Below are 15,811 nucleotides of genomic sequence, written 5' to 3'. Positions count from 1 at the left end.
CTAAGTTAAAAGACAATGATAACTTTAAAGTCAACATGAACTCAAAATTAGCCCTATTTATTGTCTTAATACACATTTGTGGTCTTATTGAAAATTATTCATCGGTGCACATTATTCTGTCAAAGCTTTGAAAACATTGTGTCTAGTTTCATCTGAATGCGAGATATGAGAAAAAAACATGAAAAAAAAACTTTCTTTTTTTGTTTCAGAACATTATATTTAATTATTGTATTACATAATACATCTCCAGAAAATTCTTCCCTTTGCAGTTTCCAGCTGATATGATGCACATTCAACATGAATTCAAGTAAGATAAACTGAAAATACAAGTAAGGATAAAGTACATTTCCTACATTTTCAATTATACAGTACTTCCAATTCAAATGTATATTATCTCAAGTAATGTAGCGTCAGTTATATTTTTTGAATACTGTATATCATACACATCCTTCACCTTTAAATGAAAAAAAAAAAAAAAAAAAATCATGATTTCATATTGTTCCCTAAATTCACAAATATGTAAACATATAGCCTACTCGGCTACCAGTAAATATCTGTGGTAATTTATGTGTAGTTGGTAGGTTACATAATTAGAACCCTGGTTAAATCTGTTTGCATGCATTTGTATTTTGCATAGATCCCTTGTGAAGGTCTTCTGGGCAAATCAAATTAATGACCATTCAAAAACAGGCAGACAGTCAAATATGTTTGTAGTATAAGAACAATGTATTATTTTTATGTGGATCTGTAAACATACAGTATGTCATCCATCTATGGTAACTCCAGGAGGTTGTTCTTTGCATATAAGTCTTCTGTGATCTGGTACACTTCAGAGATGAGAGGCAAAGACTCTCCCAACAGATGAACCACCTGCGTGTGATCACCTGCATTCATCACATCAAAGAATGTGTCACGTCCTGGAAGTGCACAGAATGCCACACCAACAACTGTGCGGATATACCAGGGGTGGTGGTGAGCCAGAGACTCATTATACGCCTCAGAACACATGACAGAGGTCTTGCTACCCTCCGTGCTGGTTCGCAGTCTGTCCAGGAAAAGCTCGAGCCAGTGCAGAGCCCGATGTAGCCTGAGAAGAGTGCGACAACCGGATTCTGGGTGGTTGCCCCTATTGGTGAGGTCCACCAGGTCGTTCTCCAGCTCATAATTCACCATGGACTGGATGGTGACATAATGGGACCCATTTTCACCCGAAAGGAAGTTCTCCATGATTTTAATCTTGCTTACCACATCACTGGAGATGAAGGAAAACATATTTCCCAAACTGTTCATGAAGCTGAGATGGGAAAGGAGAAATGTGGATTAAGAAACTTCAAAGTGCTCAGTATAAACCAGTCCTTACTTAATCCCACACCTTCTGACCAATTAATTTCTATGATTTTTCCTACTGTTCATTTCCTGCTTGATTTACATTCGACATATTTGAAAAAGAAGCAATGTGGAAGTAAACTCTAGCAAGGTTAACACATGAACAGTATGATTTGGCTATTGTCATTTGGGTGTAATACTGAAATTATGTATGTTGTGCTTCTATTTAGACTCAAAAAGTGCCTGAGAAAATACATATGTGTAGCTTATGTGTAATGTGTAGTAGGGATGCCGCGATTACACGATTTCACTATTAACCACGATTACAAATGTCACGGTTAATTTAACTGCAAGAATTTAGAATCCACAGGTAAAACCGTGAAATGCTTCACTTAGACGTGGCAAAATAATTTACGTAATGTATAAATATATAATATAAGAATTTGTAAGCCTAAATGAGAAAACTCTTGTGCCTGTGTGGTTACTGGAGCTGTTGCTATGGTTACCGAAGGTGGTTGAGTGGTGCTTAACCAGGTGTCTCCAACTGAATGTGAACTTTCAATTCAGAATTCACGTGAAATTGGCGCAACGACACACAAACTCCAAAATATAACAGGAATTCGATCTACCAGACTCGTATCCACCAAAAAAGGCGACTTAAATCGGCTGTTTGGGAGCATTTAAATGACTGACTGAAGATGACGGATGTAAATTATGCAGACAGAAGTCATAGAAAAAAAAAACACATCCGACAAATGGGACAGGATGCTCCACTAGTCGTCCAACAACAAACTAGTAATTTTAATATTTTTAGCTGTGGTGATTTTAAAGTGATGAATTAAAAGATGCTATTTTTTGTAATGTTTAAGCGTGCTGACAGCGCGCGGTGCACTGCGTGCAGTTACTATCAGCAAGTGAACTTTGAAAAGTTGCGTCTTTGTCATTATTTAAAGCATTGCTTCTGTACAAATTCATCACGTTAAACAAAAATATAAATTTTTTTGGATTTTGCCCCCTTTTCTCCCCAATTTGGCATGCCCAATTCCCAATGCGATCTAAGTCCTCGTGGTGGTGTAGTGACTCAATCTGGGGTGGCAGAGGACGAATCTCAGTTGCCTCTGCGTCTGAGACCGTCAGTCCACGCATCTTATCATGTGGCTTGTTGAGCGTGTTACTGCGGAGACATAGCGCATGTGGAGGCTTCACGCTATTTTCTGAAGCATCCACGCACAACTCACCACGCACCCCACCGAGAGCGAGAACCGCACTATAGCGACCATGAGGAGGTTACCCCATGTGACTCTGCCCTCCCTAGCAACCAGGCCAATTTGGTTGCTTAGGAGACCTGGCTGGAGTCACTCAGCATACCCTGGATTCAAACTCATTACTCCAGGGGTGGTAGTCAGCGTCAATACTCGCTGAGCTACCAGGCCCCCCAATAAATGTACATTTTATTCATTATCAGACTTTAAATTGCCTGCTGTGAGCAATGTTCCCATTATTATGCACAGTCCACAGGTTTATTTGTAATGGACAGTAGTTTTATATAGTCTGTTGCCGATTCTTTATGTTGGGGTATCTGACAGACAACAGATTGCTTAACTGGTGCAGAAGAAAAAATATGTCAGATGCCTTGAACTAGGCTACACATTGCACACCCACAATAATCTTACATTTACACACTTTTGAAGCGCTCCGGTTACATTGATTGAAGCACATCACTGAGCTCGAGAGATTGGAGTGTCTCTTTTTATATACCTCCTATTTATTTTTTGTGTATTTATCAGTTTTCTAATTGTAGGGATGCCCTCACCCCACCTCATACCCACATAAATATGTCCACTAAGACAATCAGCTGTGATATGATATGCATTTTTTGCATCAGTGCTGTTGTATAATAAGAAAAGTTGCAAATAATCGTAAAACCGGTTAACCGGGATTTTTTCTCAGACGGTAATCTCACCGTCAAAAACTCACACCGCGGTATCCTTAATGTGTTTGACAGCAGTTACGTCTCATGAAGTCCTGTTCTATATATTTTTGCAATATGAAAAATAAAACGTCAAAATATTTCAGAATATATTCTATTCTATTATTTTCTAACTGTCTTATTTATTTATTTATTTATTTTTTTGAAAATGTAACCCTATCTGGGCATTTCGTAGATCCATTTGTGATAGATATAGGCTTACATGCCGGGTCGGTAGTGTGTAATAAAGTTAGCCGAAACACCCATGCATTAAACAGTATATAATACAGTATACTAATATAAATGATATAAAAAAAATTATTAATTGGATAGTATGTTTTTATTATATTGCGTTATGGATTCTAATAGTAAGTGGTTTATATATGCAAATGTGATATAATTGTACAATATTATAATATTAATATATGTAAATGATCTACTGTTTAAAAATGAATTCCTGTTGTCAGTAATTACAGAATAAGAATTTTGAAAAATCATTTTATAGAGATTGCACTCCCAAAGAGCAATTCTTAACTGGCTAAATATATCCGTGTGGATCATAACTATGAAGAATTAAATTGACTATGCATATTTCCATGATTTTTCACTTTTTAAACAATAAACAAGCCAAAATGTTCCATGACAGCAGACTTTAATAAAGCAGAATAACAATAAAGTAAAATGTACTTTAATTAAATAACGAAAAAAAAAAAAAAAACGTTTTTACGATTGTATTAATTTTATTAATTTATAAGTTTACATGACTGTGGGAACCCTGCCACATCAGTAAGCAAATCAAATAGTTTTATTATTAAAGAGAAATATATATATATATATATATATATATATATATTTTTTACATGACACAAGCAATATAACAAGCTACGCTGCTCTAAGACCATGACACAAGACCATTGTTAAGGAACAATCACAAAACATGAACTCACCTGACCAGATCTTGCCATCCTGCTATATAATATTTAACATAAACCTCTTTAGTCTCACTCAGACATGATCTGAATGCATCCAACACTTCCTGAAGTCTGAATGTATCTGTCATTTCTTTGCTTTCTTATTTAATTACCAGCTTGGAACTAAATAGAAACTGTAACGAAAACCTTACGACGAAATGTGCAAAGGATTAAAAGACCTTATGTTCACTTAATCGCACAAAAGAAGCTGAAAATCAAATGTATCTTCTTCATTAGGATTATATCATGGAACTGTCATTGGTGCTTTCACCATGATTGTTTCTTCCGGGATTTTTCAGTGATATTTTAGCAACGTAAGCAGTATTAAACCAATCGAATAGCGGTTTTTATGACATGTGACACATTGAGGCATATGATTGGACGTTGGGTCTCGGCCTTCTGCGGTTGTTGTGGCAAATTAACCAATGGGGTATAAGATGACGTTGTCGTTGCGTTCTGAAGTATGACACGCTGCGTTTCAAAACATAGCAAGCTATCTGTCTAGTTAGTAAAGATCTAGACGAGCGATTCCAACGCCCAAAAAATGATGTTAGTCAGCAAGCTCGTCAGCCATCACGGCCCCTAACCACATCCTCCACAGTTTTAGCAATAAATGCGTTGAGTTAATATGCGTTATTAATAAAAATTGTATATCCTTTCTTATATGCTAAAATGAGAACTTTCCTGACCCATGACTTATAAAATTAAAATACATCATTTATATGTTAAAAAGATATTTATTTTAATTTTTTTTTTCGATTATTTGTCTTCTTTATCTTATGTATACATTTTGGATGGTTTATACATATATTTTTTATTTATTTATTTATTTTATAATTATTATTTATTTTATTTTATTTGTTTATTTTTTTCCTTCACCTGTAGTTGTCTTTATGATTGTATTCATACATTGTTTGATCTTATTGAACATTTATATAGAAAAAACTCCACAGTTTTACCACCATTTGTGGACTTTTCAGATGGACTGTCTAAAACGGGCTAACACACCCTCCACAGTATCGTCCCGTTTTAGCACAATGTGTGGACTTTTCAGACGGTCCCTTGCCCACCATAGGCAGATTTTCCAGCTTATATCAATGTTAAATTGGTGATCTGGAACGGTTTCACCGTGACGCCATCTGACCATCTTAAATACGAGACAAATCGCATCATTTTATCTTTAAATACGGGACGATCCCGTATTTTACGGGACAGGTGGCAACCCTAATTTAGGGTGCAATTGTGGCTAATGCGCATAAGTAGAGTAAGCAGACAGACATGCACCTATGAAGATGATCATTTATCTATTCTCAACAGCATCTTGTAAGCAACTAAACCTAAACTCTTCAAAGTTGTCAAGATGCCCGATATCAAGGTGATGTCTTTACATAAGAAGTTTACTTTATCTCCTAGGGTCAGGGGTTTTCAAACTGGGGTCCAGGGGGCCGCAAGGGGGTGCTAGGGGGTCTGCGAAAAATGTCATGAGAAAGAAGTGCAAAATTGTTTTCATTCTGTCATCTAAATACTGGCCAAAAACAATTAGGTTAATTATAGTTATTTTATTCTATTGACAGCCATAGTTTTAAGTTACAATAAAACACATCTACATTTAGTTCTGTGAAAAATACTCTACTTTTGAAAAAATACATACTTTTTAGAATATATTATACTCATTCTTAACACTGTCACCTTTAGCTGGATTGTAAAGCAATATTCTCTGTAAAGCTGCTTCGTGAAAAGTCCTATTAAAAGACATTTCAATTGAATTGGAAATGCTTCGCTTCAGGTTTTTACATCTAGAATGACTCTTAATATTATAGAGATATGCTGTCCATTTAATACGGAGTAAATAGTTTTCAGATATTTTAACAAGATAATATTATACTCTTTTTGTCTTTAGTGCAATAACAATATAAAAGCCAATTATTTAAAAACTTTGAAGGCAACATATTGTGTTTATAGTATCACACTTACTATTTTTCTCACATTAAAAAAGGGCCTTTGCATTAAAATAAATAGCTGACTTTATATTTTACGGAAAGGGGTCCTTCGCAAGGGATCGTCACATTTGGGGGTCCTAGTTGGCAAAAAGTTTGAAAACCCCTGTCCTAGGTAATACTTAAGAATAATTTTCATTAATAGACATTAACCAACATGATATGATCAGTAAGTCAATGTGCATTAAAGTAAATAATAATAATATATGAATTCCATGACATTTCTAAGTATCTGAATTCAGATTAATGCTCTGTTAACCTTTAATGTATACCTTGGGTCTTTAGTGACCCAGGATTCCACCCCATGTACCTCATCAATTTTTCAGAGTTATGCCCACACCTCTTTAGTAGTACTCAACCTTTCTCCTCTGTGTAAAAAAAAAAAAGGGGGAAAAAAGCCAAAATTGCAATATATATATAATTTATATAATTAAAGTCCTAAGATATGTAATAGTGTCCCATTTTTATGATCCAATAAATCATATTCTTATGATTATTTTATATCTATATACTATCTTAAGATATATCTTTCAACTTGTGCACTTCTGTGATAAAAAAAAAAAACCCTAAGAAAACAGCGGCACACACATATTTGGAGACACACACTTGGGAATCTCGAAACTGCAGCAATGTTATAAAATACTCAGAAGTCATGAATATTAGTAAACATGTAACTTCACTGGGAAAAAATGAAACTTGTAAACACATTCGATTCATTAAAGCATAACAACCCTACCAGAACATATACCCACGCATTACAGCAGGTAATCAACTTCACCAAACAGTTAGAAACAGTTAAAAATCCACAAGGAGAGAGATTTAACGCCGCTGCTGAACAGTTGTTGCACCACAGTCTGACCTTCTTTCTGAGCTTACGGACATGACGCAAACATGCAAGGATGAATGACGTATGCCTGCAGTTTTGCGCCAAATCCGTCCCGACAGCTCTAAATAAAAATCTGTATTGTAGTGAATTGGGGCAAAAACATGGTTTGGAAGACATGAACATGGATGTCGCACCAGACCCCTGTTTAAATCCCATTTCATGACAGAGACATTTCTTCAATGTCTTCAAACTCTCGCATCACTAAAAAATGACCACCCAGCCCTTGTAAAAAGTTTAGCCAAATTGTCAGCTCTGGAGGCACAGAATTGTAATATCTTCTGTTGGGTACCTGGCCATTGTGGAATCCTAGGAAATGAACAAGCAGACTCTGCTGATAAAGAAGCACTTTCCACAGATCTTAAAAAATGCTCCATACCACCCTCAGATCTGAAACCTACATAATCTTTTTCATCATTAATAAATGGTAAACAGAATGGGATCAATGCATTACAAACAAATTGCATGAAACCTACCCTGAAATCAAGCAATCACTAACTAACAATACAAAATACAGTATTTGAGTTGATTTATTTTTAATTATATATTATTATTATTTTCTCAGGTTATTATGCCAGGGTACTGTGTACAAGGCACTGTGGGACACAAGATCCTGAATGGACAGAAGAAACTGGAGATGGAGGGAAGAGCAACGGTAAATAGTGGCACTAGATGACAATAGACAGCTATGCATTGCAGTTTTTTTTTTTTTTTTTCAGGTTCTTTAAGTCTATAAAAAGCAAGAGCTTATTGTTGTCATTCCTCTGTGTTTCACATGTTATCTAAGGCCTTATATGCGGCATGTGTGCGTTTTCAGTTGGACGTGAAGTTGCAGGTGGAGTACATGTCTTTCAGTGCTCACGCTGACTCTAAAGGCATCATGCAGTTGATCCGCATGGCAGAACCACTGAACATGCTGCTGGTGCACGCAGAGGCCAAAAAGATGGAGTTCCTCAAAGACAAGATCGAACAGGAATTCAGTAAGTTTGCTAATGACAATTTCCATATTGCACTTTGAACTTCCTTCATTTTTTTAACTTCAGTCAGTAAAGGATCTATTTCTAGTGATTTTGTAATACAGTGATTTTAACCCGGGGTTTACAAATGTACATTGTAAAACATCGGAACAGGAATAGCCAGGATTAATTATTAATCCAGGGTAAAGTATGAACAGTGTGAAACATGAAACAGGATATCCCAGGGTTCCGTTTACCCGGGGTTTAGAATAACCCAGGGTTAATGATTTCAAGTGTGAAAAGCCCTTATATGGCAACCCTCTATAATGCAAGTACACCACTCGACCAAACTTCACTCTATGCAACTAAAAATGTCTATGATTGGCCACTGACTGGTAAATGTTAAGAAATCACTCACCAGTGACTGAGTAGTAAAGTGGCGAAGATGTTCAGCACCGAGATCTTTCACTGCTTGAGTAAAAAACAACAAAAAATAAACATTTAATTCTAATCACACATAGCACGGATATGGTATAGAAGTCATTCGACTCCACTCTCGCTAATATGCGCTCTACCAAAACACTTCTGTGAGACACTCGCTGAACTGCCGCTATTCTTTTTTTCCCCCAATTTTGGCATGCACAATTCCCAATGCGGTCTAAGTCCTCGTGGTGGCATAGTGACTCGCCTCAATCCGGGTGGCATAGGATGAATATCAGTTGCCTTCGCTTCTGAGACAGTCAGTCCGTGCATCTTATCACGTGGCTTGTTGAGCGCATCACCTCGGAGACCTAGTGCATGTGGAAGCTCATGCTATTCTCCACGGCATCCACGCACAACTCACCACATATGATGTAACAGTATCTGTGAGCTCATCCAGGACTGTGGCTGCAGCCTCAAAAACACTCCAATCCGTGCAATCGAAGCAGGCTTGTAGATACCGCTCTGCTTCACTGGTCCATCTCTTTACAGTCCTTACTACTGGCTTGGCTGATTTTCATTTCTGCCTGTAGGTTGGAAGAAGATGAACCAGACAGTGATCAGAGAGTCCCGAAGCTGCTCTAGGGACAGAGCGATATGCATCCTTTATTGTTGTGTAACAATGATCCAGTATATTTCTGTCTCTGGTGGGGCATGTGATGTGCTGTTTGTATTTGGGCAGTTCACATGTGAGATTTGCTTTGTTAAAATCCCCAAGAATAATAATAACTGAGTCCGGGTATTGTGGTTTTGTGTCTGTCATTTGATCAGCCAAGGTTCCTTTTACACCGTTCAGTACAGCAGGGTTGCCCCCTTTCACCTGCCCTTTTCGCCATTACGATAGAGCCTCTTGCCCTAAGCATAAGACAACATTCAGATATTGCGGGTCTCGAAGTGGGGGGTGAGGAAACACTTATTAGCTTATATGCTGATGATGTAATATTGTACTTGCATAATTCTGAAGGATCAGTTCCCATTCTCTTAGATTTTATTACATCTTTTGGTAGGTTATCGGGATATACTATTAACTGGACAAAAAGTAATTTTATGCCTCTTTCTGATGTCTATAGGCCTGGTTTTCTGGAAAGTATTCCATTCAAAATAGTTAAAGACCATTTTACCTATCTTGGAATGATAATACCCAAAGATCCAAAATTAATATTTAAACTGAATTTTGTGGAGTTCACTGCAAAACTTAAACAGAACATAGAAAATTAGAAAATTTTACCTCTGTCTATGATTGGGCGTATAAATTCAATTATTATGGTCTCTCTCCCCAGATTTCTCTATCTTTGCCAAAATCTCCCTATATTTCTCACATCCACTTTCTTTAGGAAACTGGATTCCATAATTTTGTCATACATCTGGAATTACAAGACTCATAGGATTTCAAAAATTCATCTGCAAAAGCCCAAGTCTGAAGGTGGCTTGGGTTTGCCCATATTTAAACATTACTATTGGGCTGCTAACATTAGAGCTCTAGTGTTTTGGCAGCAGGGGGCTTCTGGGGACTTGACCTCTGAGACCCCTCTGTGGGTGTGCATTGAGGCTAGCCTGGCTGTCAACTCTTCCCTAACAGCTATGCTGTTTTCTAAGTTAGAGAGGCCCAGAGCTTTGAATAAATTAAACTTTGTACTGAGAAATTCTATCCGTCCGACAGAACCTATCATGCTTGGAGGGAGAGGGGTTTAGTCTCCATTGAAGACCTATATATAGATGGGCGGTTTGCATCGTTTAGCCAATGAAAGGAGAAATTTGATTTGCCTCATGCACATTTTTTCCGCTATTTACAAATTAGACACTACGTGAAGTCCAAGATTTGTAGTTTCGAAATTCTCCCAGTGAGGCATGTCTTTTTTGATATTCTAAGAAGCCCTCCTGTCCCAGGCATCTTGTTTCGAAGTTTATTTTTGTTTGATGGCTGCGTTGCAGCCTCCACTTTGAGGCTCAAGGTGGACTGGGAAGAGGACCTGGAAACTGAGCTGTCCGAGGTAGCGTGGGACAAGTGTCTGTCTATGATGCAGGCCTGCGCAGTTAACAGCAGACACCAACTGATCCAGTTCAAAGTTGTCCATCGACTACACTATACGAAAGCCAGGCTGCATAAAATTTTCCCTTCTGTCCCACCAACGTGCGACAGGTGCAAAGTGGCTGAAGACAGTGTCTCACGCCTTCTGGTTCTGCCCCTCATTGTCTGGATTCTGGTTAAGCATATTTGACTGGTATTCCAAGGCTTATAACAGGCCCTTCCCGCCGGACGCCGAACTCAATATCTTTGACTGTTCACAGCTCACTCTCTGCGACCTGGGAGTATTGCAACAGTCTTTAAAACTGGGTATGACTGTCCCTAAAAGGCTTGTTCTTAAGAACTGGAAATCACCCTCTCCCCCCTCCTTCCAGAGATGGATCGTGGAAATGATCTCAGTCATACAGTTGGAAAGACTCAGATTCTTGAGGTTTAATTCAATCACAAAGTTCTCCGCTATTTGGGACTCATTTCTCGGGGACCTAGACGTGGCAGTCACTCAGTCGACCTCTAATGGTTCAGAGGCCTAATTATACAACACTTCTATGCACTTTGTCTGTCTTGCTGTTCTCTATGGTTATGGTATTATTTATTGTAAGAGATACAATATGTGTGTTTTTTTTTATTTTATTTTATTTATTTAAAAAAAAAAATTGTAGTTTGAGCCAGTGTTATTTGTTCTGTGTTGTTAAATTCTGAAAACCTCAAAATAAAGTATAGGAGAAAAAAAAAAGAAGGTGTTAAGCAGCCGTAACGAGCTGTTAAGAACCACTGAAATGAACTCAAAATCACCATTGTTTTGGCCAGATTTTGTTCTAAATGACGTCACACACATTCGTTCTTCAATTTCGTAGAAGGTATGCCAGGGCCTTAAGTCTGCTCTCAAATCTCATTTGCATATACACTAGAGGTTGACCGATATATCGGTTTTATGATTAATTGGTGCCGATAGTTGCTAAATGGAACAATGGGTTATCTGCAAAAATCGATGTTGATATTTTTTTAAATTGTTTGTTTTATTCCTCCATGTTTCTCTGTGGCCAAAACCCTTAATCTGGTGAATATATCAGCTACAGAAATCTTAATTTGGTGAATATTTACAAACAGAGCATTGTAATGCAGCCAAGACTCCAACGCTATTTATGGACTAATTCACAATTATTAATGTGAAATGTTATTAAAAGGACACATATGACAATTGACAAGTGATTGCTGGTGATCTACTTTTGATTAATGATGATCTACTGTTGGTTAATTACTGCTTAAACAGTATTTATTACCCCATATGACAATGTTTGCTTCATCATAGTGATTCTATTGTAATACGTTGTAGATGATTGTAAGAGTGCATGTTTTGTTTCCCTTATGTGTTTGTGTGAGCTGAAAGCAGAGACATTTCAAAACAAGAGTCCATGGTCTATTTTGGGCTTATTGATATTTTAAAATCCCACGTAATGCACCTAATTAAAAAAAAAAAAAAAATAGTTATTGGGATTTTGGTTGCACAGCTAACACACATCTAAGATTTTACTCATTTTGTACTCTTGTAACCTCTATGTTTGTGCCTGTAACAGAAAGGAAAGACAAAAAAAAAATTAAATTCAATATTTAATAAATAGTTTTTAAAAATTATCAGCCGATAAATCTGTTATCTGCCTTTTCCACCACCTTAGCTATCAGCATTGGCAAAATCCACTATCGGTCGACCTCTAATATACACAATAAAAAAAATGACAAGAAATTGATACAATGTCTCAGAAGAAGCCGTTGTAGAAGATCTGATATGTGTAATGACTTGAACAATGTCAAATCAGAATAATATTATTAATGGCTGTATCTTTTAAAAAGGAAGGATTTCTAATAAAACTTTGTTTACTTCCAAGTCCGTTACCTGACCCCAAAAGACCTCGCACCATGCATGGGATGTTAATAATGAAGGACAATATAAGTCACCATGGCACTTTGGATGGTTATATTTCATAAATGTGATGCCTGTTGGGGCAGCCCACACAAAGTTACTAACATCATTCATTTCATGCTCTCTGAACATGTGTGTAAGAGTCTGTGGTTGGTTTCTCCATATCAGGCACTGAAAGAGCTCGGCCTGAGTGAACATCAGCTGTGCTTCACCTGCCGCATGCAACTCCATGACCCTCACAGTGACACCAACACACTCGGCCGCATCTACACACCTCAAGAGGTCAGAACCCACACGCTCTCACTCTCTGCTGTCTGCTTGTTTTGTGCTATGTCTGTTTGCTCATTTTATTTTTTATCTTATATATTTGAAAAACTAAGGGTTTGGGGTATGTTCAAGGACCTGAGCCTGAATTTGAAGAGCTTTTTTAATTAAGAAAAAGTCTAACTCGACTAATGTTTTGAAAGGGGAATCTACATGTTTAGACTGTGGTTTGTATGTGGGGAACAAATGACAGGTTATTGTCTAGTTTGATGCCATGGTTCATGGATAATTATTGCTTTATTTTCTGAGATCTTGGCGAGAGCAGTTTTTTAAATTCACAGAGCACATCGTCGATCAGCCAGTGTTACTTTATGACAATATTGATATCACATGAAAATGAAAGTTCAAAGAGATTAACATACATCACATACAGGTGAGTCATTTTTCCCTGAACACACACCTCGTAGTGTGACAGAACAAACAATTACCATCCAGTCAGTGTAAATATCAGTAAATGTGGGCGGATACTGTACAACGTTGTCTTAGACATTGAGATTTTTAAAGGTCATATCTGTTTTACTGTCTCTATTATAGTGTATTGAAAAGCTACAGCATTCAACATCTCCCAGACGGCACTGTCACTGTTGAATCCATTGTTATTAAAGTGACTTCCTCAGCTGAGGAACCAAACCTTAAAGTCATTCTGCTCTCGTGGAGCTATCAGGTAAACAAACACCAGTACTGATGCTCAGGCTGTGGTTATACATAAAAATGCCACAGTTCTACTGTATATCAGATAATGTCATGGGAGTATTTTGTGTTCAGTATTACCACACTGTTTCCAGGCCATAATTTACTTTTTCTTTCTTTTTTTTTCTTTTTTTTTTTTTTTTTTTTTTGATGATGATGAACATAATTTGCAACTCTTTCATGTTTGTACTTAAAAGTAGCTTATTTTCTGTTATCGTGGTCAGTGTTGGTGTAGTGGAATTTACAATAACTTGCGTCCCACGAGGGAATCTTTTTTTTTTCCCCTTTATGTTTCCAAACAAACATGAGTTACGTGCATGCTAATATACAGACGTGCTCAAATTTGTTGGTACCATTACAGCTCATTGAAATAATGCTTCAGTCCTCCTGAAAAGTGATGAAATTAAAAGCTATTTTATCATGTATACTTGCATGCCTTTGGTATGTCATAGAATAAAGCAAAGAAGCTTTGAAAAGAGATGAATTATTGCTGATTCTACAAAGATATTCTAAAATGGCCTGGACACATTTGTTGGTACCCCTTAGAAAAGATAATAAATAATTGGATTATAGTGATATTTCAAACTAATAAGTTTCTTTAATTAGTATCACACATGTCTCCAATCTTGTAATCAGTCATTCAGCCTATTTAAATGGAGAAAAGTACTCACTGTGCTGTTTGGTATCATTGTGTGCACCACACTGAACATGGACCAGAGAAAGCAAAGGAGAGAGTTGTCTGAGGAGATCAGAAAGAAAATAATAGACAAGCATGTTAAAGGTAAAGGCTACAACACCATCTCCAAGCAGTTTGATGTTCCTGTGACAACAGTTGCAAATATTATTAAGAAGTTTAAGGTCCATGGAACTGTAGCCAACCTCCCTGGTCGCAGCCGCAAAAGGAAAATGACCACAGATTGAACAGAAGAATAGTGCGAATGGTAGAAAAAGAACCAAGGATAACTGCCAAAGAGATACAAGCTGAACTCCAAGGTGAAGGTACATCAGTTTCTGATCGCACCATCCATCGCTTTGAGCGAAAGTGGGCTCCATGGAAGAAGACCCAGGAGGACTCCACTTTTGAAAGAGAACCATAAAAAAGCCAGACTGGAATTTGCTAAAAATGCATATTGACAAGCCACAATCCTTCTGGGAGAATGTCCTTTGGACAGATGAGTCAAAACTGGAGCTTTTTTGGCAAGTCACATCAGCTCTGTTCACAGACGAAAAAATGAAGCTTTCAAAGAAAAGAACACCATACCTACAGTGAAACATGGAGGAGGCTCGGTTATGTTTTGGGGCTGCTTTGCTGCGGCTGGCACAGGGTGCCTTGAATCTAGTGCAGGGCACAATGAAAATATCAAGACTATCAAGGCATTCTGGAGCGAAACGTACTGCCCAGTGTCAGAAAGCTCTGTCTCAGTCGCAGGTCGTGGGTCCTCCAACAGGATAATGACCCAAAACACACCGCTAAAAGCACCCAAGAATGGATAAGAACAAAACATTGGACTATGAAGTGGCCTTCTATGAGTCCTGATCCGAATCCTATCGAACATCTATGGAAAGAGCTGAAACTTGCAGTCTGGAGAAGGCACCCATCAAACCTGAGACAGCTGGAGCAGTTTTCTCAGGAAGAGTGGGCCAAACTACCTATTAATCGGTGCAGAAGTCTCATTGAGAGCTACAGAAAACATTTGATTGCAGTGATTGCCTCTAAAGATTGTGCAACAAAATATTAGGTTAAGGGTCCCATGATTTCTATTAAATATGGAATAAACCATGGTGGATGCCAATTACTTTTGTCAGTTTCAAGTCATTTCAGAGAAAATTGTGCATTCTTCGATTTTTATGGAGGGATACCAACAAATTTGAGCACATCTGTACCATTGCTGTCTTGAAACATTGAATAACATCTCTTATTATACTCTTACTTGTACAATATTGGCAAAGATGTTGTTCGTACAGTAAAAAGAGGCAATCTTTATAGCTAACATTAGCTTTTGAAATTTGACCTTTTAACCTATCTTAAATATATATTTGTCTCCCTCAGGATGAAGAATTGGGCATTTTTTTTTATTTTTTTTTTTGTCTACGTTGCTGAAGAAAGGTTTGCCTGCTTGACTGATTAATGTAAATTGTTCTTTGCCTTTGTTAAAAAATAATTAAATACTAATAAAAATATATAATAAAAAATACTTTTGGATGAAATTAATTGATCAAGCTGGCTGTATTGTGTGAAATATTTATTTCTTGATTTTGCATACAAAAAGG

General features: G+C 37.3%; 1 protein-coding gene across 1 annotated transcript; it reads right to left on the bottom strand.

The window, feature by feature from the left end:
- Positions 1 to 179: 179 nt before the first annotated feature.
- On the bottom strand, positions 180 to 4,547 carry LOC127419091 (ceramide-1-phosphate transfer protein-like). Its single transcript, XM_051660198.1, has 2 exons — positions 4,243 to 4,547; positions 180 to 1,294 (listed from the first exon to the last, which is right to left on the bottom strand). Exons 1-2 carry the CDS (start codon positions 4,353 to 4,355, stop codon positions 772 to 774), a joined length of 636 nt encoding a protein of 211 aa, XP_051516158.1. The 5' UTR covers positions 4,356 to 4,547; the 3' UTR covers positions 180 to 771.
- Between the last annotated feature and the right edge of the window lie 11,264 nt (positions 4,548 to 15,811).

This window comes from Myxocyprinus asiaticus, chromosome 28 (assembly GCF_019703515.2).
Source record: "Myxocyprinus asiaticus isolate MX2 ecotype Aquarium Trade chromosome 28, UBuf_Myxa_2, whole genome shotgun sequence".
Lineage (NCBI taxonomy): Eukaryota > Metazoa > Chordata > Actinopteri > Cypriniformes > Catostomidae > Myxocyprinus > Myxocyprinus asiaticus.
Note: the sequence above shows the minus strand (reverse complement) of the source record. Positions and strands in the feature narration are given on the sequence as shown.

Bases quoted from the DNA above. Each gene is read 5' to 3' on its own strand.
- LOC127419091 (XM_051660198.1), bottom strand. From the start codon at position 4,355: ATGACAGATACATTCAGACTTCAGGAAGTGTTGGATGCATTCAGATCA. The intron at 1,295-4,242 runs GTGAGTTCATGT...TTCCCATCTCAG, and splicing joins GGATGGCAAGATCTGGTCAG to CTTCATGAACAGTTTGGGAA.